General features: G+C 50.6%; 1 protein-coding gene across 4 annotated transcripts; it reads right to left on the minus strand.

Annotated features, from left to right (window-relative positions):
* Window positions 1-741: 741 nt before the first annotated feature.
* On the minus strand, window positions 742-20,367 carry LOC311583145 (lysosomal alpha-mannosidase-like). Of its 4 annotated transcripts, none has more exons than XM_084756470.1 (24): window positions 20,329-20,367; window positions 17,389-17,491; window positions 17,076-17,294; window positions 16,386-16,579; window positions 15,878-16,010; window positions 15,495-15,640; window positions 14,015-14,131; window positions 13,179-13,261; window positions 12,978-13,098; window positions 12,831-12,909; window positions 12,303-12,412; window positions 11,949-12,056; window positions 11,601-11,717; window positions 10,632-10,817; window positions 8,920-9,017; window positions 8,702-8,819; window positions 3,147-3,265; window positions 2,957-3,058; window positions 2,752-2,839; window positions 2,567-2,647; window positions 1,887-2,114; window positions 1,472-1,627; window positions 1,283-1,385; window positions 742-930 (listed from the first exon to the last, which is right to left on the minus strand). In XM_084756470.1, the coding sequence occupies exons 1-24, from the start codon at window positions 20,350-20,352 to the stop codon at window positions 821-823; spliced, it is 2,943 nt and encodes a 980-aa protein (XP_084612596.1). In that variant the 5' UTR covers window positions 20,353-20,367; the 3' UTR covers window positions 742-820. The 4 variants fall into 4 exon arrangements, with proteins under 4 accessions (XP_084612596.1, XP_084612594.1, XP_084612595.1 ...); XM_084756468.1 differs by lacking the exon at window positions 20,329-20,367 and adding an exon at window positions 18,237-19,441; XM_084756469.1 differs by lacking the exon at window positions 20,329-20,367 and adding an exon at window positions 18,237-19,439 and having other exon boundaries at window positions 17,076-17,249.
* Window positions 20,368-21,898: the final 1,531 nt, after the last annotated feature.

Here is a 21,898-nt window from a genome sequence, read left to right on the forward strand (position 1 = left end):
ACTACAAACGCACCCATCAGATGAATAGCGCCTATTTAGAGCAGCAGTTGGAGAACCTTGTGGTTTGTGTTAAGTATGGTACCAAAATTAAGGAGGTGCCCCCTTCCGAAGTGGAGCCCTGTGTAAAGACAGAGGAGAATACTGGTTGTGAATCAGTGCACACGGAGCACCATTCCCTAGGAGGCAGCAGTGTGCAGCTCCAGAACACTGACTACACTTACCCACCGGAGCAGGACGGTGGTCAGAAAGGCTGCTCAGGAAGAAACCCGGGTTTTGGCGCAGGCAGTCTGCTCTACAGGGGCACGTTGAAATGCAGTCATACTTCAGAGCCCACTTCTTTGGAACAGTGTAATAGACTTCAGTCTCCTCCCTGTAAAGTAGAAAGCCCCACACCTAATCCCAGTGGGACAGATGGCATATTAACCACGACCTGAAAAGCTCCCTGGTGGTCCCAGGCTGGAGATAAGTGGCTCTGGCAAGCTGTCCTCCGGCTCCACATGACAGCACAGGGGCATGCACATACACACAGAGGACTATTTACATTCTGGAGAAGCATATTCCTAGAGAGCCCATGATGAGGAGTGAGACGTGGAGACTGTGAGGCTGCTGTGATGACTGCACTGAGGAGACACCTTCACACAGAGCCTGGAGTCAGGGCTGAGCGACACTTTGATGACCTCCCTAGATCGCACAGTTGATGTCTCCCCTCAAAAATAATGCACAGTCACTGAAGGGCCTGAGTTTTTGTAAGAGCCTTTTAATGACTTTTTGGGGAGGTTACACCAATGGAAGGGGAGGCCTGCCCATCCTGCTGGCAGGCCTAGCTGGGTGCTGGCCATTGAACTGAGGCCAGGAAGGTACGGATTTCCATAGGCTGCAGAGTGACTGAGGTAGGGTCCAACTTGGAGGGAGCAGGGTTCGACACAGGACCTGGGATGGGAAGAGACAGAGGCCTGAACAAACCCATGCAGGCTGCACTCACGACTCCGCACCAGGACCGCACTCCCAGATTTTAAATACTTCCTGTGCCTGAGGGTCACCCAAGGTTCCCCAAACCCTCTCCAGCTCTGGCCATTGTTCTCTGATCCCCAAAGGTCACCTACACCACCCACTCACCCTTGAGACAAAAGCCCATGCCCCAAACTGCAGGTGCACCGCTGCTTTGCTGGACCACTGCTCACTCCTAAGACCCTGTGCTCCAGCTCTGCAGTGGCTTCTGAGCAAATTCCTCCCACTGCCCCTGAGCATCCAGGCCCAGGCAGGACGCCTGCCAGGTCCTCACCAGTTTCTGTCCTCCACTTGAGCCTGGAAGCCGTGGGCAGGGGCTGGTTAGCTGCCAGTGTGGTCTCCTGCAGGTGGGTGATGGTGAAGGCCCGGAACAGGTTCTGCGGGGAGTGGAAGGTTCCAGCTGAGCCAGCAAGCCCAGCCTTGGCCTGGCTCCAGCCTGTCATCTCAGCTCAACCCTCCTCACCTGCAAGTTCAAGGTTACAGGGGAGCTCAAGTTCTGACCAGAATCTTCTCCCACAGCGAACTGGTGCTCCAAGCGCAGCAGCAGCATCTTGGGGCCCCACCGGGCCAGTGTAAGGAGATGCACCTGGGGAGGTAGGTCCTGGAGAAGTCCTGAGAACTGCAGAAAGAAGGGGATGAGTGCAGGGCAGTGGTCCGAGGCTGACTGGCAGTCAGCGCTGACCTGCAGGAAATGAGGCTTGGTCCTGAGTGGGAAAGGACACTGAGCAGGGACACAGTACTGAAGCCAGCTGCTGACCACAGGGCAGCGCTCATCCTGAAGGGGAAATGCTGACACTGAGGAGGACCTCACTCCAGAAAGAGGGGCTTAGGGGGCGTCATCCAAGGTCTCCCTTTCTGCCAGCCTTGCTGTCTCTCACCTGCATTTTTGGTGCTGCCTGGGAGTCATATGCACTGCTACCACCCTGAGCCAGCACCAACTGAGGGGCCAGGACCTCCTTCTCAGCCAGCAGTCGGTGCCTTGCAGCCGCATCTCTGACAGAACTCAAAAGCACAAGGTGGTGCCCTCGCACCCTCTTTCCACTCCCTGCTTCTATCAGGGCCTCATCCACACCTCGCGCATCATCGGCCAGCAGCCGGCGGTGCACCTGTGAGGAGCGGCCAGCAAAGAGTGAGGAACTAGCAAGTGAGCCCAGGTAAGAAGTTGGGCACATGCTTGCAGGAATTCCAACACACACTAAAGAAGGGCTCAACAATGAGGCTGAGGTTAGGGACTGTCAGGGACTCCAGCAGAAGTGAGGTCCAGGGGACAACAGCCCAAGACTAAGGAAGGGAAGGGCATACCAAAAGGATCCTAACGGGATAGCTCAAGTCCTTATTAAAGACTGAAGGAGAAGGGGAAAGTGGAACCTAGAAATATTACAGAGAATCCAGGGACATTGAAGCAGGCCCTTATCCCAGTATAAGAAAGGGAGAGAAAGGAAAGAGGGTGGGACCAAGGCCACACACAGAAAACAGGTACCAACAAGAGCCTTCATGCATGGCTGGGTCTGGGTGGGCCCTATGGGAGAAACCCAGCTTGGAGGGGCTCCCCTCTCACCATGAGCTCCAATGAGCCATCCTGGAGACTGCTGCCCCCCTGGGAGCGGTCCGTCAGCACAGTCAGCTGCATGTGCCCATCCTAGATGAAGGGGTGATTGAGATTGTGGGGCCCTCCTGGGAGCCCACCCTGCCCCAGGTATGTGGGAGATGCTTCCTAGTCTGATGCAGTGGCAGGGCAAGTACCGTCATGTAAATTCGAGTGTTGACAGGATAGTAATTTCCAGCCACCGGTTCAGTCTGATTTAATCTCCAAGTGGGTCGATAATCACGCCTGGAAAGAGGTGCAGTGTCATCACATTTGGGGTCCTGCTTCTTCTTCAGCCTCATCATCAAGTCCCATGGCACTGAAATCCACACACCACAAACTCCCCCGGATGGCCCTTCCCACCTCCTCTTCAGGATTTCGCGGCCGTTGCTGTCCGTGTAGAACTGTCCCTCCGTTTTCATCGGGGTGTGAAAGCGGCTGATGAGTTCCTTCCCCCAACCATCTCTGTACTCAGTGGAAAAGGCACCTTGTGAGTCCCTCCTGAACCCCACTCTGTGCTGCTCCCTACTCCGGAAAGCTTTATGCTACTTACTCCGCTGGGATTGGTCCCACTGTCCACTCCAGTTCCAAATAACGCTGCCCTGGGTACAGGCGAACCACTTGGGAACACCAGGCTGAAAAATTCTGGTGTATCTCTTGCACCAAGGCTGTCTGTAGGCACACAGGATGGCTGGTGTCAGCAATGGTGAAAATGCCACATGGCAGCTGGGAGTGGTAGCACAACCCTTTTAATCCCAACACTCAGGGAGGCAGAAGATGGAGGATGGATGTGAGTTTGAGGCCAGCCTGGTCTACAAAAGGAGTGCAGAACAGCCAAGGCTTGACAGAGAAACCGTGTCTTGGGCAAGGGGAGGGGGGGGCCCATATGGTGATGAATTCCAAGAAGGGAGATTCCACTACCACCTTTCTCAGACTGACTCGGTGTGATGTTCTCACAGCTTCTTGTTTTCTTTGTTTTGAGTGTAGGATACATGTGGACATCAAAGGACAACTTGCTTGAATTGGTTCTCCTGCCCACCATTTGCATTCAAGGGACTGAACAAGGTGGTCAGGCATCATGGAAAGCACCTTTACCCACTGAGCCATCTCACCAGCTCCTCCCTCCCAACCTGAAAATCCCACCTCTACCCCTTACCCTGCTTCTGGAGAACAGATCCTGGCCAGTGCCGTATTAAATTCAATTTGTTTTATTTTATTTCATTTTATTTTATGATATGCACTCAAGTACCTCAGACCAGCCCCAAACTCTGTAGGTACTCAAAACTGAAAACTGACCCTCAACTCCTGGTCCTGCAGCCTCTCTCTCCCAAGTGCTGGGATGCAAGGGTGTGCTGCCATGCCCATGGACCACATAGCCCTTGACTGTACCCATACACCCTCGCCACGCACCATTGCCCTCCCTTCCCTCCTTAGAATGGGGTTCTAGGTTCACACATGTAGCCTTCTTTGTGGCTATCAGGAACTGTGTGGCCACAATCTGCCCCATGGAAAAGGATCAAGGCAGCATGAACACTGGCCTTGACTGTTTCCCTCTCTTTGGCTCAAATTCAGATGCTGTGGCTTGAGCCTGGGTGTCGATCTTAGACCAGGAGTGGGGCTGCACATTAGAGAGGTTAGAGGGACAAGAACAAGACAGAAGAAATGTTGGAAAAGAGAGGCCGTCAACTTCCCCTGATGCCCAGTCAGACTCTCTGTTTAAAAAAAAAAAGACCTTTCTTTCTTTCTTTCTTCTTTTAGTTTGTTTTGATAGTTGCAGTGGTGCTAGAGTCTGGGTGTTTTGTTCTTTGAGATGGGTTCTCACTACGTAGCTTTAGCTGATCTCAAACTCAGAGATCTTCCTCCCTCGCCTCTTGTGCTGGGATTAAAAGCAAGCATCATCATGCATGGCCCAGAAGAAGAGAATCTCATGCGGCTGCAAGCGCGGTTGATTTAGATAACTTTTACCGAAGACCAAGCCATATTCTAATGGAGGTGTGTCGACATTTGCCTAGAGGGGAACCCCATCAAATGCGTCCTCAGAATCCTGCATCTACTCCTTTTCCACCTTAGAAGAAAACATCAGAAAACCATCAGGGGCCTCCTGAGATTCCAAGATCAAGTAAGTGTGAAGTATCAAATATCCCCCCACATAAAAATGTTATTGAGAGCCTGATGGTGGTAGCGCACACCCTCATTCCCAACGCTCAGGAGGCAGAGGCAGGTAGCTCTCTGTGAGGTCAAGACCAGCCTGGTCTTCACAGTGAGTTCTTGGACAGCCAAAGCTACACAGAGAATCAGTCTCAAAAAACAAGCAAGGGAAAAAACAAAAAACTAAATATTCTGTTTGCTGTTCCTGTGTCTATCCTAGCACATGTGCACTCGCCTTCATGTATGCATGTGTGTGGTGACCCACAGAGTTGGCCTGACAAGCTGCCTAGAGAGGCATGTGTCGTAAGGTTTTTCTGAGTATGGTCAATCCCTCCAGGGACACAATGTACCTTCCTTTCCAACTTGCTCCCTCAGGCAGTGAAGTGCTCAGGTCACCTTCTGTTCCCTGTGAGTTCTTGGAAGTCAGTGAAGCGTGGATGCTTGACAGGACAAAGGGTCTTAGACATTTGTCCTGTGTGTCCTGTGCAGCTTGAAACCTCACCGTATTCTGACAACCACAACTGTGTGGATCCTGACAACTGCCACTGTAGTCCATTGTTGATAAAGGTGTACAAATTGTAACTGTTCTCAGTAAGATTGTCACAGCCGCAGTAGTGCTGTGGCCCCTCCAACCTGCCCTGATTTATTCCTCTCAACTGTCTCAGGTGACCTTGTCACAGAAAGTTAGCACAGGCGCCTACAGGCAGCTCCTGAAGATGGACCTGAAATGTGGTGATGGAAGGAAAAAAGGAAGGAAGGTAGGAAGGGAGAAGGAAGGAAGGAAGACAGACAAAAAAGAAAAGGAGAAAAATGTTAAGGAAGAGAAACCGTGGGAATCATGTGCACACAAGTATAATAAGACAGGTGCACTCATTGGAGGTAAAAATGATGGGACACTGGGGGTCGAAGGAGAAACACTTTTCTCCTGATCTGAACACTTTGTTACTGGGGGAGGAGTTACAGCAGCCACCACCAGGTGATGGACTCCTGGAATTCATGATGAGCTCTCGCCTTCTTTCCTGAAGAGGGATCTCAGGATCCCAGACTTGGTCCCAGCTAGGAGGAACAAAGCAGGGAGAATGAGATGCAAGAGGACCAGAAAATCTCCTCATGATGCTCTTCAGCTTGGGAAGAAATTAAAGCAGTAGTAGATAAAAACCACAGGGTCACCAATAAAAGGAAAGTGATCAGTAAAAGGCAGAACTAACACTGGGAATAGAAGAAAATTTAGAGCCTAAATGCTGCAGTGTCTCTGTGAGGAGGTGGAGGGTTTCCTCCTCCCTGTGCTGGCTTTGCTCTGCCACCTCCACCTCCAGTGTCCTCACTCCTCAGCCCTATCCACCAGGTGCAGGTCCTGAAAGCATAGAGAGCCCCCTCCCACCCTGATGCTGGCCTTCACTTCTTTCTGAGGTTGATGGGGAGCGCTTTTCCCCAAGACAGAATTAACTCCCTTTAAGCCACAGCACAGGTCTCCCAGCATAGAGACCTGTAGTAAGCCTGAACATTAAGAAATGCACCAAAGAATGGTCTCATTTCCTGTGAATGAAATGCTGGATCCTAATCACCTGGGCAAACAGTCAGAAGCTATAAACCCACTTCATTTAAGACTCTTAAGGATCTTAGGCAGGCTTGTGCTCAGCATGGACCAGCTGCCCCCTTGGCATTGTGTCCACTTCCTTCTATTAATGGTGAATTTTTCCCTGCCTCTGAGCAGAGAGTCTGGGCAAAAGCTTGTGTCTCAGGGGGGAAGATTTACTGTGGAAGATAGTTATTCAGAAAGATGTCAGGAACAAGCTAGTAAGACTCAACAAAATAAGCCTGACATGGTGGAGCACAGTTTAAATGCCAGCACATGGCAGGCAGAGGCAAGAGGCTCTCCCTCTGTAAGTTCAAGGGCAGCCTGGTCTACACAGCCAGTTCCAGGACAGCCTGGGTTGTCACACTGAGCAACCCTGTTTTCAAACTCAGGGTCTCAGGCCTTTGGAAAGATATTATCAGGCAGTTGAGTGGCCCAGATCCAGAAATACCCTGAAGCTCAGGCTTTGTTTGTTGTGTTTCCTAAGGGTGCTGGAAAGCCAGTGTGGACACCTGAAAGACTGGCTCAGTCTCTGAAAGAAGGACACTGAGATTGCAGAGCATCTCCAGAGGCTACAGCTGAAGGAAGAGAACAGTGCAACACGGGTGTCCAGCATGAAGAAGGGAGCCTGCCCACCAGCAATGACCCAAATGACAACCTAGACCCTGAGGGAGAGACACAGAAACCTCAGGGCAGGTGTGGCTGCCAAATCGCTCTTCTTTGCCGTGTTGTCTACTCAGTCAATGCAGCCATTGCTGCTGAGACATTGGCTCATGGACCTGAGCCACCTGTTGACTTTGCTAACTGGGGAGGGAATAACGTTCCTGTAGTTGTCAATGACTCAGAAATCCTGAGAGCCTCCACTGCTAATCATGTTGACCCCAATCAGAGTCGGTCACGTGATAATTTAGGTATTGATGCTCTCGTCTTGTATGGTCAAATAGGAACCATTCAACATTCAGAGTTCAACAAGTTACCCTCTTCCACTGATGCACAAAACCTGGCAAAGAATTTTGGACATATTTTTCTGTCTCTAATTGGACTTCTAAACTATGGTCCATAGGAATGTCATTGGGGAGATTTTTCCTGCTGATACTGGGAAGCATTATAATCTTGAGATTAATGTCCTATTCCCCATCTACTGTAAGGATTGACTTGCACATCCTGAAATTGAAAAATATAAAAGGGAATAGGAAGGAACCATGGAGCTGGCATGGCCTGGCTGCCTAGAGAGGCATGCGTCTAGATTCTCACGTTGGACTTCATGGCTCCCTGGACACAAAGTCCCTTCCATCCTGCGCTCCCTGGAAATCTTCATTGTATCATGACAACTTCAAGTGTATTGATCCTGGCAATTCGCATTATATTCAGTTTTTGATAAAGTTATAAAATCTGTGATTTCGCTCAATAAAATTGTCACAGCTTCATTTGCACAGTGGCCCACCCAACCTGGTCTGTTTTAATTTACAAATCCAAATCTGGTGACCTTCACCACAAGTTACACAGGTGATTACGTGTGTGTCTGTGTGTGTGTGTGTGTGTGTGCGCGTGCGTGCGCGTGTGCGTGTGTGTGTGTGCGTGTGCGTGCGCGTGTGCGTGTGCGTGTGTGTGTGTGCGTGTGCGTGTTCGTGCGTGTGCGTGTGCGTGTGCGTGTGTGTGTGTGTGTGTGTGTGTGTTTGAGAGACAATGAGACAGAGACCTTACAAAGCCTAGACCTTGATCCTGGGCTGCTTCCCTCAGCTACCCAAGTGCTCCTGTCCTAGCTGCTCTCTTGTGCTGGTGTGGACCCAGAACTCAGGCCTTTCTGCATATGCAAGGGATCTCAACTACAGGCCAAGAAACAAACCCACTTCCAAGACGTCGGTGAACTCTGACCTAGTGCACTTGCCACCCCATTCTCCTCATATTCCAAAGCTAGGAGTGGATTTGAACATGTTGAGAGAGACATTTATGGTAGAGACTTTCATGCATCAGCAGCTGGAGCCTGGGGTCTTACTCCATATGCAAAGGAAAAGTAAAGCCAGGCACAGTGATGCACTCTTGTAGCCCTAGCACTCCAGAGGCTGAGGCAAGATCAAGAGTTGTGAAACCAGGCTGAGCTACACAGGAAAACTCTGTCGTGGACCAGAGACCTGGTTCAGGGGGTAAAGGCACTTCTGCCTAGGCTGGTGACCTACATTCTATCCTAGGGATCCATGTGGTAGATTCCTACAAACTGTCCTGTAACCTCCACCCTTGTGCGTGCGTACACACACACACACACACACACACACACCCCGAGTGTAATAGTCTCTAAACAAGCCTTATATGTGGCACATCCTGCTCCCCAACTCCACATTTGCTCTCCACGCCCAAAGCCCAGTCATGGTTCCCAGAACACAGACCTTCAGGACATGGATCTGAGCCCAACGGCTCACAGGCAATGGCTCAAGCTGGTTGGGTCGAAATATGTAGGCACCAGAGGCCTGATTACTCTCTTCATTTCCAGTGCTTGCATTGTACCTGGAACCAGAGAAAACGCGCATCAGGGAGGGGACCTCAGATCCATGCCAACCGCCCCAAGCTCTGTGGACCCTTCCCCGACATAGGAGCCCTTCCTCACCAAAAGAAGCCTTGGCTCACAGGGAGCGAGAGGTTCTGTGCCATGTTTTCAATCTTCTGTAGTAACCCTGTGCCAGAGTCAAACGTGGCCCGTATGTACTGCATGGGGAAAGGGAGCACAGATGTAAACCAGCGTCTCCTCAGCCTTCCTTGGCCTCAGCTCCCTCATCTCTCTGCTGCTCGAGACCCAGTAAGCAAACACTCCTGTCACAGCTGCTTCAGTCAACTCTAGCCCCATCTGGCCACTCTCTGCACAGCGAGGCCTCGGGGACTAACTCAGCCCTTTGCGGACCCCCTTACTCTCCTACCCTGGCTGCTCACGCCACAGCAGCACAGGCCAACTATGGCACCCTGCATGGATCTCACTCCTCCTCTGCTCCAGGGTTTGACCAATGTGTCACCTGACCCATCAGCCAATCGCCAGGACCCGCAGGGCTTTAGTTCCACAGAGTCAGTTTCATGCCCCAACAGTGACCACAGCATCGCCACAGAGGTGGTGCTCGGCATGTGGGAAGCTCTGGGACTGAGGCTCAGCTCAATACAGGTCTGGCACAGTGGGACATGCCTATAACCCAGCACACAAGAGCCAGAGGCAGGAAGAGCAGGATTTTATGTCATTCTGAACTTGCCGAGTTCACGGACAGCCTCTGCTCTGAGATCCAGGCCCAAACACATAAAGAAAATATTGTTATTTCTTAAGAATCTGAAGAGAAGTTAAACCCAGCACTTGGGAGGTAGAGGCAGGCTGATCTCAGTGATTTGGGGGCCAGCAGGAATAGCAGTAGAGTCAAGGCTACATAGAGAAAGCCTGTCTCAAATAAACAGGAAGAGAAAAAAATTGAATAGTAACAATGAATATATCATAATGATACTTGCATGGACATTAATTATCTTTACAGGAATATCATCATATGACATTCTGTATGTGGCATGTTTGCATGTGTATATGATTGTGTGTGTACATTCTTGTTCATGCATGTGAGGGCAGAGGCTGAGCTGACAAGGTGTCAATGGTTTTCTACCAAAGCATTATTATTCATTTATTTATTTATTTATCATTTTTTATGTGTTTCACTGCTCTCTAATCCCACCAGTCTCATTTAAAGGAACAAACTGGGCACACATGGTGACACATGCCTTTATTCCCACCACTAGGGAAGCAGAGGCGGAAGATTACAGTGAGTTTGAAGGCAGCCTGGACTGGAAAACAAGTCCAGAACAGCTAAGGCTGCACAGAAAAACCCTATTTCGAAAACCCAAAACACACACACACACACACACACACACACAAACACAGAGCCTATAACACCCCATAGAAAACTTATTTCCACCTCCTCTAGTGAGAACAGAAACCTTCCTTGCCCAGCCCATGAGCCTCGCCCTAAGACTCTAGCTGGCCATGAAAGACCTGGCAGCTCTGATCTCAAGATTCCTCGGTTCCTGACAGAAAGCTGACAGCCACATCTGGGGATGACCCTGGATATTAGCAGGCGCAGAAGGACACGCACCTATATCAATCTAAACCTGATAAGATTCACACCACTGCTTAGAAAGGAAATTGAGCCTCACAGGTCACCCTCCTCACTAGAGAACACATACTCGGGAGAGATGAGGGGAAACCAAGGATCCAGAACCTCCTGACGCAGATTCCAATACTTCTACAACACTGTCATTGGCACAGAGGCAAGGAGAGGAGCGCAGGTACAATCTCACCTCGTTTTCAATGGATAAGACCTGGGACTTGGATTTCCTGAGCCTGGCTGTGAGGCTGTGCGTCTGGGACTTAGGGCCTGTCATTTTGATCACAGAGTAGATGCTGAAGCCAAGAGCAGGCACCGAGGCAGAGAACAGTAGCTCCCACTCGTACATCTTACTGTAAGAGTTGGGAATCAGCACCACCTTGAGTGAGAGAGGACAGGATGCTCATCAGGTTCAAGAAGACACAAAGAAACCAGCATGGGTGACAACACCACCCTCAGAGGGCAAGCAATAGATGGGAGAAAACCTGGCTGTGATGGGGAGAGACGGAAGAGCATTTGTCAGCACAACCTGTACCTCCATGAAGGGAGAGGAAATAGGAGGAAAGAGGAGAAGAGAAGAGAGGAGAGAGAGGAGGAAGGTGCAGCTACACACGGAAGCGAGGAGTCAGCAAACAGAGAAAGAGGTGGATGAGAGGTCAGAAGAGGAGACCTCCTGGGGAGAAGGGTGCGTCCATAACGAGAAAATCTGATGCGGAACAGTGAGGTGACCCAAACCTGCGATCTTAACACGCAGGGGATTAAGGCAGGAAGATCACAAATGGGAGGCTATCGGGGTTACACAGTGAGAGCCTGTCTGAGGGAAGAAACAGGAGAGGGTCAGGAGGGAAGGAGCGAGGGAGAGAGGGAGGAAGGAAGGACAGAGGGAAGAAAAAAGGAATGGAAGTAAGAAAGGAAAAAATAAAGGGAAGGAAGAAGGAAGGAAGGAAGGAAAGGAAAAGAAGGAAGGGACAGAGGGAGGGAGGGAGGGAAAGAAATCCCAGGGGACGATTTGAAGTTGGCTCTATTGGGAGAGAGATGTTCCCCAGGAGGCTGCGATTCAGAACAGAGCTGGGAGACAAACAGACAAGGAAGAAACACATGGGCGCATCCAGACGGCCTGGGGAAAATGGACTGGGAAGGGACCATTGCATGAGCAGCTCACATTGCTGGGCACTGTGTGGCCTTCAGGGTTCTTCACGATGAACACGCCTCTGGTGACTGGCAGCCGAACCATCTGAGACACCTTCCGCCCCAGGGGGTTGTAAACAGTCACCTGGAACTACGTCAGAAGCCCTAGTCACAGCACAGCTGCCACCCCAGCCCTTAGCAGTGCAGCTGCCCACACAGCCTGGCCTTCCAGGACAAGCCTTGCCTCCAGGAATCAACTCCCTATACCAGCCTCCTGCACCCACAATGCCCTCCAAAACTACAGGAGGCACCCATTCCATCCCCTTCACTGCAGACTTCACAGTCTGGGGTCCTGTCCCTCCTGCTCCCAGCCCCGACTCACGTGACCTGACTGCTGGCTGACTGGACAGATGCTGATGTTGAGCTCGCGGCAGAATGAGAAGTTCTGTTTGTAATTGCTCAGCAGTGCCAGGGCGTTGCTCACCAGAACCTGGTAAGGATCACCAAAAGACCTGCACCAAGGTCTGCAGCCCTGGCAGTCTGGGTGAGCCCATAATAGGCCCCGCCCCCTACCTATAACCAGTCCCCTTTTTCCAAGAATACACCCCTCCTCACTCTTGGCTTCCCCTCAAAGCCCATATGAGTGTTTTGTCCCCTACACACACACACACACACACACACACACACACACACACACACACACACACATGCGCATTTCTACCCTTGCCCCTCACACCTCACAGGGTCCCCATCCTGCTGCCAGCTGCCGGGCGTAGTCATCTGCAACATTCTGTTTTGAAGTGCCAGTGATGGCATCGTGGTGCTGGAGCACAGCCACTGCCTCCTCTGCCAAGAGAATGCCAGTCAGTTGCCTCCTCACACAATGCTGAGCCCACCACCAATCAAGCACACACAAACGGTCCGGTGCTGGGGAGCAGTGCCCTTGGGAGAATTAAGAACAGCTGTGGGGGCTGGAGCGATGGCCTGGCAGCTAAGGGCACTGGCTGACTCTTCAAAGCACCGGGGTTTGACTGGGGACACAACATGGTAGCTCACAGCCATCTCTACTTCGTGTCTTACAACAACATAAGTTCTTCAAAAGGAAACTCAAAGTGTAGGGATGTAGATCAGTGGTCAGACGTATAGTGCTGTCTGGCGTTGAAGAAGTCTAGGGTTCGATCCCAGGCACCACCAAAAGTAAAGTGGGCCCTAGAGATGGTTTTGGACTCTGGTTTCAATCCCAGGGTCCACAGATGACACTTACTAAGGGGAGCGCTGTCTCCTGAGCCATAGGGTCCCACGGTGGCTGCAGGACCTGCCAGTGCTTCTAGCTGGCTGCACACCTGAGGAGAAAGACATGTGCTGGGCAGAGGGTCCTCTGGGCCTCCTGGATGCCCACATGCTCACGCACCTGCAGGAAGTTGTAGCTCAGACGCTCATAGCGCTTGAGGGCTGGCCTGCTGGAAAAATAGCCAGTCCAGAACATGTGGGGGCCATCGGCATAAGGAAAGAAGTCGTCCTCCTTCACCGACCTGCACGGGACATGGAGAGCAGTCACACTCCACGGAGCATGCCAACCCCACCCAAACTCCCCAGTCCCTGCCCCAAATACCAGGTGAGATTGGCCTTGTTCAGTTCCCAGAGGTAACACGTAGGGGTGGAGTAGAGAACATTGACCCGGCTCCGGTTTGCCTGCTGCTGGGGAAAGGAGTGTGTGAGCCTGGGGGTGCGCACCTTCCGGGGCCCACAGGCCTCCAATGGATCAACTTCCCTACTAGGCTGTTGTTGCTTTTCACATTTGTTTATTTAATGTGTATCGATGTTTTGCCTGCATATGTGTCTGTGCACTGCCTGTTTGCCTGATCCCTACAAAGGCCAGAAAGGACCACCATGCTTGACTGTAGCTGGTATCTTGAGGAACAGGAGACGTCAAGCAGAAAGAATTATAAACCACAGTATAGAGGATGTAGGCCAGAAGAGCAAACTGGCCTGAAACCCATAGTGAGTTCTAGGACAGCCAGGATGACACAGAAGACGTTGTCTCAAAACACAAAACAGTTTAAAAAGGAAAAATAAAAATAAACCTTTCTCTATTTTGGTTTCTGTGCAAGGTTTTGTTTATGAGACAGGGTCTTTGGTGTGTCTGTGTGTGTGTGTTTCTATGTGCCCATCCATGTGTGTCTGTATGTCTGTATGTCTGTGTGTGTGTGTGTTTGTATATGTGTATGTGTGTGTGTGTGTGTGTGTGTGTGTGTGTGTGTGTGTGTGTGTGTGTGTGAGTGGCCATCCATCTGCCTGTCCCACGCTGGCCTTCACTCTGAGCAGTCTTGAGTGTCCCTTGTTCTAGGGTGACCTCTTTGCGTGACTCGTTTCTGTTTATTACCTGCCCATCTCAGGCACTGATGCTAATGACAGAAAGCTGTGTAACACACAGAGGGAGGCACTGACCTTCTTGTTGACCAGGCGGATAAGCTTGTCCATGTTTTTGAACCACCTGTTGGCATTCTCATACTGGAAGTCTGAACCCATGGTCATCACGGTGTGGTTGGTTCGGTAATGCTGTGCCTGTGGATGACAAGGCAGTCCTCAGGCCTGGGAGTCCCAGGCTTTCCCAGTGCCTCAGGGTGCAAAATTACATGTGGGGACCTGAGGATATAGCTCAGTGTCAGAACACTACACTAGTACCCTCTAACCCCGGGGTAGATACACAGTTCAAGACAAAAAACAAAACACAAATGAATAAAAAAGAAGGTCCTCCTGCGTGGGGACTATGGCACATGGGGCAGCTGGACACACGGAAGTGAGCAGTGCAGGGCGGAGTGTGAAGCTCCCACAGTAGAGTCCAGGACAGGCTGTACCAAGCCTGCCTTTGCCCCTCAGGCATGCTGGGGCCTATCTCTACTCTCAGCATTTGGAGGCAGGAGGAGCAGAGGTTCAAAGCCAGCCTCCCCTACATAGCAAGCTCAAGGCCAGCTTGGGATATCTAAGTCCTGGTGTGCAAACCACAGAAACAGCCAGCAGCTGCTGAGGTACTCTACAGTCCCGTGCTCAGAGGAGGCTCCACGGCGCTGAGCTGCACTCTCTGCCCTCCTCCCTCCTCCTCCTTTTCAATGTTTATTTCTTATGGGAGGGGACATAAGGTGTGCGCGCTACAGCAGCCGCTCAGAGACTACGGAACAACATGCAGGAGTCAGTGCTCTCCTCACTGCAAGTGCGCTCTGGAACCTGACTCAGGTTTTCAAGCTTGGCAGCAAGCACCTTTACCCCTCAGCCATCTCACTGGCCACTTCCTTGCTTTGTTTCTTTGTTTTGTTTTCACACAGGCTTTCACTATGTCCTCCCAGGCCAGCTTCAGGCTCACAGAGACCTGACTGCCTGACCCCCACCCTCAGGTACTGGGATTTAAGTTTCCAGGAGTACAGCGGACACCAGAACATTAATATGATGTGTATTCCTATGTGTGTGTGTTTGTGTGTGTGTGTGTGCATATGTGTGTGTGTGTGTGTGTGTCTGTGTGATATCAGGTGTCCATACACATATGTGCAAATGAGAGAAGAGTGTCAGGCGTCCTCCAACAATTCTCTGCCTATTCATTTAGTCAGACCCTCCCAGAACCTGGACTTGCATTTTCTTCCCGATCATGAGGCCCAGAAGGCCCAGTGCTCCTGCTGTCTCTACAGCCCCGGAGCTGGGGCCGCACATAACCACATACAGGAACACGCATGACTAGCTTTTCGTGTGGGCTCTGGGATCTGAACTCATGTCTCCTACTTGAGCAGCAGGTGCTCTTAGTGCGGAGCTGTCTCTCCAGCCCCTCGTGTATCCTGCTAATGGACGATAAGTCCCAATGAGAAATCCCATGGAGGCTTTTGGATAGGTTGGGATCTGTGTCTCCATGCCCTGGTCATGGTTGAGACAGCTAGGTTACCTGGGAGGAGGCGAGCTTCAGGAAGTCAGCGACCAACTTATTTGCATTGAACTCAGGGCTAATGGGATCATCTACCACGGGAGGGTCTGCACATAGCATATCCCAGCATAGGTTCTTCGGAGGGTTATAAAAATTGGGGAGCACACCTGTAGACCAAACCAGAATCAGTGCCCCAGACATGCCATGGGGTCAGAGACTGTGAGATAACACCCAGGGTAAACTTCCAAAATCAAAAGGGCTAATACACACACACACACACACCACTCATACAGATCCACACTCAAAAACCATTAACAATTCTCAGAGAATCACAGCATATCACAAAATCACAGAGGACCCTTCTGATCCTGAGGGCCGATGACCTTACTCTCCCGCGCACTTACCAGTGAAGAGGTCAGCAGTGGGGGGCTTCAAGCTGGCACTAGCCCTCCACACCTCCTCCATCTTCAGCTTTTCCTCTCGAACAATCTTATCTTGATAGTCAATGCGCCCAAGGAAGAAGCCATCAAACCCCATCTGGGAGGACAGAAGGGGTGGGGTAAGCAGTGCAGGGCCTTCTGGCCCAGGGGGGACAGACAGCATAGGAAAGTATGTCCAAGTCAACCTAGGCTTTTCAGGGATAGAAAGATGGCTCAGTGGTGGAGCCCAAATTCTAGTGAGGCCTAATCAAGGGAAGGAGCGAGCCAGCTGGAGACGCAGAGCAGTCTGCACCCGTGGGTCCCTAGGACATAGACCAGGGCCGAACTTAACTCACAGGAGTCAAATTCAGCCTGGACAGGGGGTCTCAGCAAGCCAGGGTCTAGCCGCAGAGATCACGAGAGGAGGGCAGGGTGTGAGCAGCTAAAGCAGGAGCCAGGCCAAGTGAAGGAGAAGCAGTAGGGTGGCTGGCACCTGGGCAAACAGGGAGGCCTGTTCTCGAGAGTGGCCAAAAGGGTCAATGTGCCAGGCCACACGGGGACGCCCGTCGCTACCGAATGTGTCTTGCAGGAAGCGTAGCCCAAGTGTCATCTGGTCCACAACTGCACCATAGTGGGTGGCTGCCTCATCGTTCATCACCCAGCCACCATTGACAAACTCCAGGCGCCCTGTGGAGGGGAGGCCAGGGGAGAAGGGGCGCAGCTGGGAGTGGGCATCGTGGGCAAGGCTGGGAATCAGAAGATGCTGTGCATGGAGCCAGGAGAGGAGGGGAGTTCAGAGCCAGTGCGCAAAGACCTGCATGGCTGGCCTCCCCGAGGAGCCACTGGAGGGGGCCTGGCGAGACACGCTTCTCCACAGGAAGAGAGACTGTAAGCTGTTAGAACTCTGGGTACAGAGTGTGCACACTACGACACGATAAAAATCTCAGAGATGCCTGGCTGCCCACGCCTTCCCTTCCAGCACGAGAGAGCCAGGGAGGCAAGATTTCTACAGGTTCAAAGCCAGCCAAGTCTACAAGTCATTTTCCAGGACAGGGTGGAATATAGAATAAGACACTGCCCCAATAAATCATCATAAATTATATATATAAAATCTCAAAGATGCGGTTTGCAGAAAGACAGGCTTGGTTGCACTTCCTCCTTTCACTTCTTGGTGCAGGCTCACCCTGGCGCACCAGGTCCCGCACGCTGTCCTGTGTCGCCTTGGTCTGCTCCTTCCACCAACGGGAGAAGAAGGCCATCTCCACATAGACGAAGCGCCGGGTGCGGTCCTCCAGGAGAGAGGAGATTACTGCGTTGAGGATGTCCCGCACTGACCCGTGCTGAATATCATTCTGTCCTGTGGACATGTGGTCAGGCAGTGAGGGGCCAGGAAAACCTAGGACTTGATCAAGAGTCCAGAGGGCTCGTTGTCTTTAACCCAATGTCCAGGTCCCTAAAAGATGTAGAGGCCCCACCCCACCCCCATCTCCACTCACTGCCATAGTAGTACTGGTCCACTGTCTTCAGCCAGCCTACATCATCATGGGTATGAGGCAACAGGTGCACGTTGAGCATGCCTGGCTTCACTGTGGGACATGTCTGCACAGAGACCCCAAGAACATACACATTCCATGTCAGTAACTGAGACTCTGAGAGGCAGGTAGGCTGGGGCTTCTGAGGTAGAACCTTGCCTGGCATGGTCAAGACCTGACTTTTGACCTCCAGCATCACAAAGCAGGCAGGGAGGCGGTGCAAGCACATATTAGGTCTGCTTCTCAGGCCAGGACTCTGAGACCTCCTCTGAGGTGTAGAGAGGTGACTTTGCACAAGGAAGGAATCGGGAAGCTGAGAGGCCAAACCAGGACCCCAGGCAGCCTCAAGGAAGGTGCCTAGGAAGGAGCAGCCCAGCTCACACAGTCCTACTCTGGAAAGGGAGGAGGGAGAACTTCCAGGTGATCTAGATTCACAAGGCAGCTTTGCCAGGGAAACTGCCCCAAAGTGTTTGGGGACAGGGGCGGGCATGACAGGGAGTTGGACAGTCACCAAGCAGCGAGGCCACCCAAGTGGAACCACAGCAAGCACAACCTGTGCAAAGCGTCGAGTCCTGTTCCCAAGTGACTGCTCATCCTTTCCCCAACCAATCACAGGTAAGTGTGTGCAAAGGGACACGGACACAAGCACATGCAAGCCTGCTCTCAGGCTCACGCCAGGCCTTTTCAGAGACGCAATGCACGCACTGAGACCACAGCGTCTGATAAGCAGCAGTCACCTAGGGATCAGTAGTGCCCCAACCTCTGCTTCAACTCCAGCCCAAATACATTGCCTCCTGTCAGCCCCAGCTTACCTCATAGCCTGCAGCCCAAGTGCCTGGTGCAACCAGTAACAAGAAGAGAAAGGAAACAGGCAGGACAGGCAAACCTAGGGTGCAGAAACTCATCCAGAGCCACCCAGCCCTCTGACCACCAGCATGGACACCAGAGGACAGCGACGGGGTGCCCATGGTTCAGGCAACTCTACTTCAGCAGGTTTCCTGTGCTCAGCTAAATCCCTGCGAACGCTCCGCCCCCAGAATCCGAACCAGCCAATCGGAACGGAAGGGGGCAGGGCCTGTACCCACTTGGAACTGGAGCTGTCGACCTGCCTACTGAGGAATTAGGAGCACAGGAACTGCTGCATCTCTCCAGACTCCCATTCCACGCAGGACTTGGCAGGAGAACTTAGCTCTCAGGCTTCTGAGGCGCTTTTGTATGAGTGTGAGCAACGGATTCAGCTCGTCCAGTGGACTTCGATGTTTCCTAAGGAGTGGAATGTGCAGGTGGAATTGGAGGGTACCGCACTCTCTTTAGGGCTGGGATCCTGGAGGGACCCAGGGAAGCTAGAACTCGGGTGGAGAGCAGTTATGATCTGCCTCGTGGGGACAGGGACCGTAAGCAAACTGCCACTGGAATGCCAGAGATGAGGCACCCAGCCGGGTCCAGACAGAAGCTGAGCCTCCTGTGAGCAGGGAGGGCCTTGTAGGGGAGACAGAACCTGAGTCTTTTGTACCCTTCCCAGCGCCTTCCAGGCTAGGCATTACTCTGTGCTCTAATAAGAAAACCCAGGGCCAGAGTTTGTGTGTTGGGATACAGCTTGAACCTCAGGATGCTGAGAGCAGGGGCAGGAATCTTGCCATCCCAGGCTGTGAGATTGCCAGGCCTGCCAGGGCTGTAGAGGAATACACAAATCAATAAAATCTAGAAAGATGGCTCTGCAGTAGTGTAGAAAGCCCTGGATTTCACACCCAGCACTTCAGAAGAAACAAGTAGGTGTATAAATCAATAGATAGACAGATAAATATTTAGATGATAGACAGAAAGATAAACAGAAAGAAATCAAAGCCTAGATTGGTTAGGTTAAAAGGGCCGACGTTCCGCAGGGCATGGAAATAACTGTAATCAAGCCATGGAGTAAGTGTCCAGAGACAAGAGCATGGGATGTCAGTTTTGGGCTAGGCTACCTCACTGGTAGAGTTCGCCTAGCATGTATGATGCTGGGTTCAGCCCCCAGTACTGTGAAGAAAAGGAAAGTGGTGTGCCTGTGCATCTACAGATTGGAATATAGATTTCCCCAGGCCTATTAACAGTACTCTTCTTTACACATGTGGACTATTTAAGAGTTACTGTTATATTTCAATGTATCTGTTTAGGCAGTAAAATGTCCCTATCACTTTTTCATTTTGTAAGCTATTAACCTGCATGTTACAATAAATTGTATCCTTTCTGCCTGGGGAGCCGATAATTGACACAGAGAGACTGAAACATACTTTAAACCTGCAAGCACTATGCCAGCCACAGTCTAAACTGATCCTGATCTACTCGTAGACTAAAGTAAGCTACTCTAAACCTCATAATATACATATATCCCAAGCACTTGCCAGTCTGGTCCTCAGCCTTCTTCCTCCTTCTCCAGCCCACTGTCAACAGTCCTTCCTTCCTGTCAACTGTCAATTCTTGGCTCCTCCCCTCTCCAGGAAGTCCAGCATTCCTCTTCCTGTCTTTCTGCCCAGATGATTGGCTATACAACGCTTTATTGTCAGTTGTTACATCCACTCAAGACATTCCTCCACAATTCCCCTTTTTAATCTAAAACAAACTTGTACCTATACATTTATAATATTACACCAATGTACAATATACACACATAAGAACCATGAAACAATCATTATATTCATGTTATATTCATAAGGTTTTGCTGTCTTCAACCCCATCAGAGACTTGAGAAGAAATAAAATCAAACAGGAAGTGCAGGGTAGCATCTTCCAAATGAAAAAGTGGCAGGGACACTTTGCCGCCTGAACACTCAACACTTTTTAACATGTTGGAGCATCATCATCAGCCTCTGGCCCAATAGATCTGACAGACATTTTGTGAAGCAGGAACTATTGGGGACTCACCTACCCGGTCTTTGCAGAGTTTGGCCATCAACTCCACCTGTATCCAAGCTTGACCTTTTCAGGCAGAATCCTGTCTGTGGCAGAAAACAAGGACATTTTTGCCAAGTGGCTGATTTGCCACACCTGAAGCCATCTACATTAGGAGGTTCCTTGATACTAATTACCTTCTTTGAGGGAGGCTGCATGTTGCCAGGAGTCAATCTGTCTCATTTTCAAAAAATCCTCAAAACAATAAAAAAAAATTGTTTAAAGGCATATTCTGTAGGTCTCTGAGGTTCTTTAAGACCTTATCTAAATCTCTTACCTTATCTATCTTTTGAACCTACGATGTATATTCTTGTGATAAATTGAATAGTACAAGGAATTTAAAATAAACTTATTTGACATCAACATATACTATTCTATACCAGTGAATTAGAAAAGCCTTGTGAGTAACACTTTAGGCCTTAAGTGGAAGAGTAGATTGGGGAATCCACCTTTGGTGCTGTCATCCCTATATATTTCTGTATTCTCAGAGAAAAATCCCTGAGTCCAATCTCCTTCTCTCTCTGAATAAGACCAATAGTAACATAACCAGTTCCCAAGAAAATAAACGTCCATAACCAAAACCTTACCCAACCACCTTTAAGGGAAACGGGAAGTCATTCCCTTGTTAAGGCTCCGTGCGGCTGATTTGGGATGAATAACACCTATGCAGGGGGGCCAAATAAAAAAATGGGAAAATGGTTAAACAAGCTAGAGATAGCATTTGTGGTCCAGTCTCTAAATATTGAGAAATTCAGGCTTAATAAAAGTCCTGTGTGGGACGGTCTGAAATGCTGGACCAATTGGAATCAGGAGCTTTCTTCCAAGCTGTCCTGGGGGCTGTTCTGTTCTGATGACAACAGCAACTGAAGCACTTGTGGCTGGAACATGAAGAATGCAGGACGTCAGCATCTCATGATGCTGGAGGATGAATCCTGTCAGGTCTGATCCAGAGTCAGTGTCTGGCACTTCTCCTCTGAAATTACATAATTTGTCACAAGCATTATACAGTTCTAACTCTATAAGTGCACGAGGTGTGCAGGATGCACACAACAATCAAAGCTGGGTCTGTAGTTTGAATTCTTGTATGGATAGACTGACTTAAGTTCACAGTCTTCCTTTCATCCAGCTCTGTCTCATTTGACCTCTTTCAAAGAGGAAGTATAATATCACCATTACCAAAGAACATACAATCATTATTTAGTTGAAATTTAAAAAAAAATAAGATTGTCTAGTTCTTCATGTCCTTCTCTAGGCTCTGTGGTGCCCGGTGTATAGGCCAGGCCACTCCCTGTCTCCCAAGAAAATGTATCCCGATTTAGAGACAGGCCAGTTGCCCGGAGAAAAGAAACGGAATTAAGGTTACCCTTTTAAGTCCAGGAATTTTACCCTGTGAGTTTTGGGGACTTTGTCACCTGTAGGTCCTCTCTGGCTTTTTGTATCTGGTGTGACTGCCTCCTGTCCCCCGTGAAAGCAGCTCACATTTAGAGGGATTAGCGGGCTGCCAGAGCAGTTGACACCTCAACTCAGCACACAAAGGCTTTCCAATG

The sequence above is a fragment of the Acomys minous genome (genome assembly GCF_964271855.1).
Source record: "Acomys minous genome assembly, chromosome: 14".
NCBI classification, from domain to species: Eukaryota; Metazoa; Chordata; class Mammalia; order Rodentia; family Muridae; genus Acomys; species Acomys minous.

Coding starts and splice junctions, on each gene's coding strand:
- LOC311583145 (XM_084756468.1), bottom strand. CDS start 18,392: ATGGGCACCCCGTCGCTGTCCTCTGGTGTCCATGCTGGTGGTCAGAGG. Junction 16,580..17,075: donor GCGGGACCTGGTGCGCCAGG/GTGAGCCTGCAC, acceptor TCCCCTCCACAG/GGCGCCTGGAGTTTGTCAAT. Junction 16,011..16,385: donor AGGCCTCCCTGTTTGCCCAG/GTGCCAGCCACC, acceptor CTGTCCTCCCAG/ATGGGGTTTGATGGCTTCTT.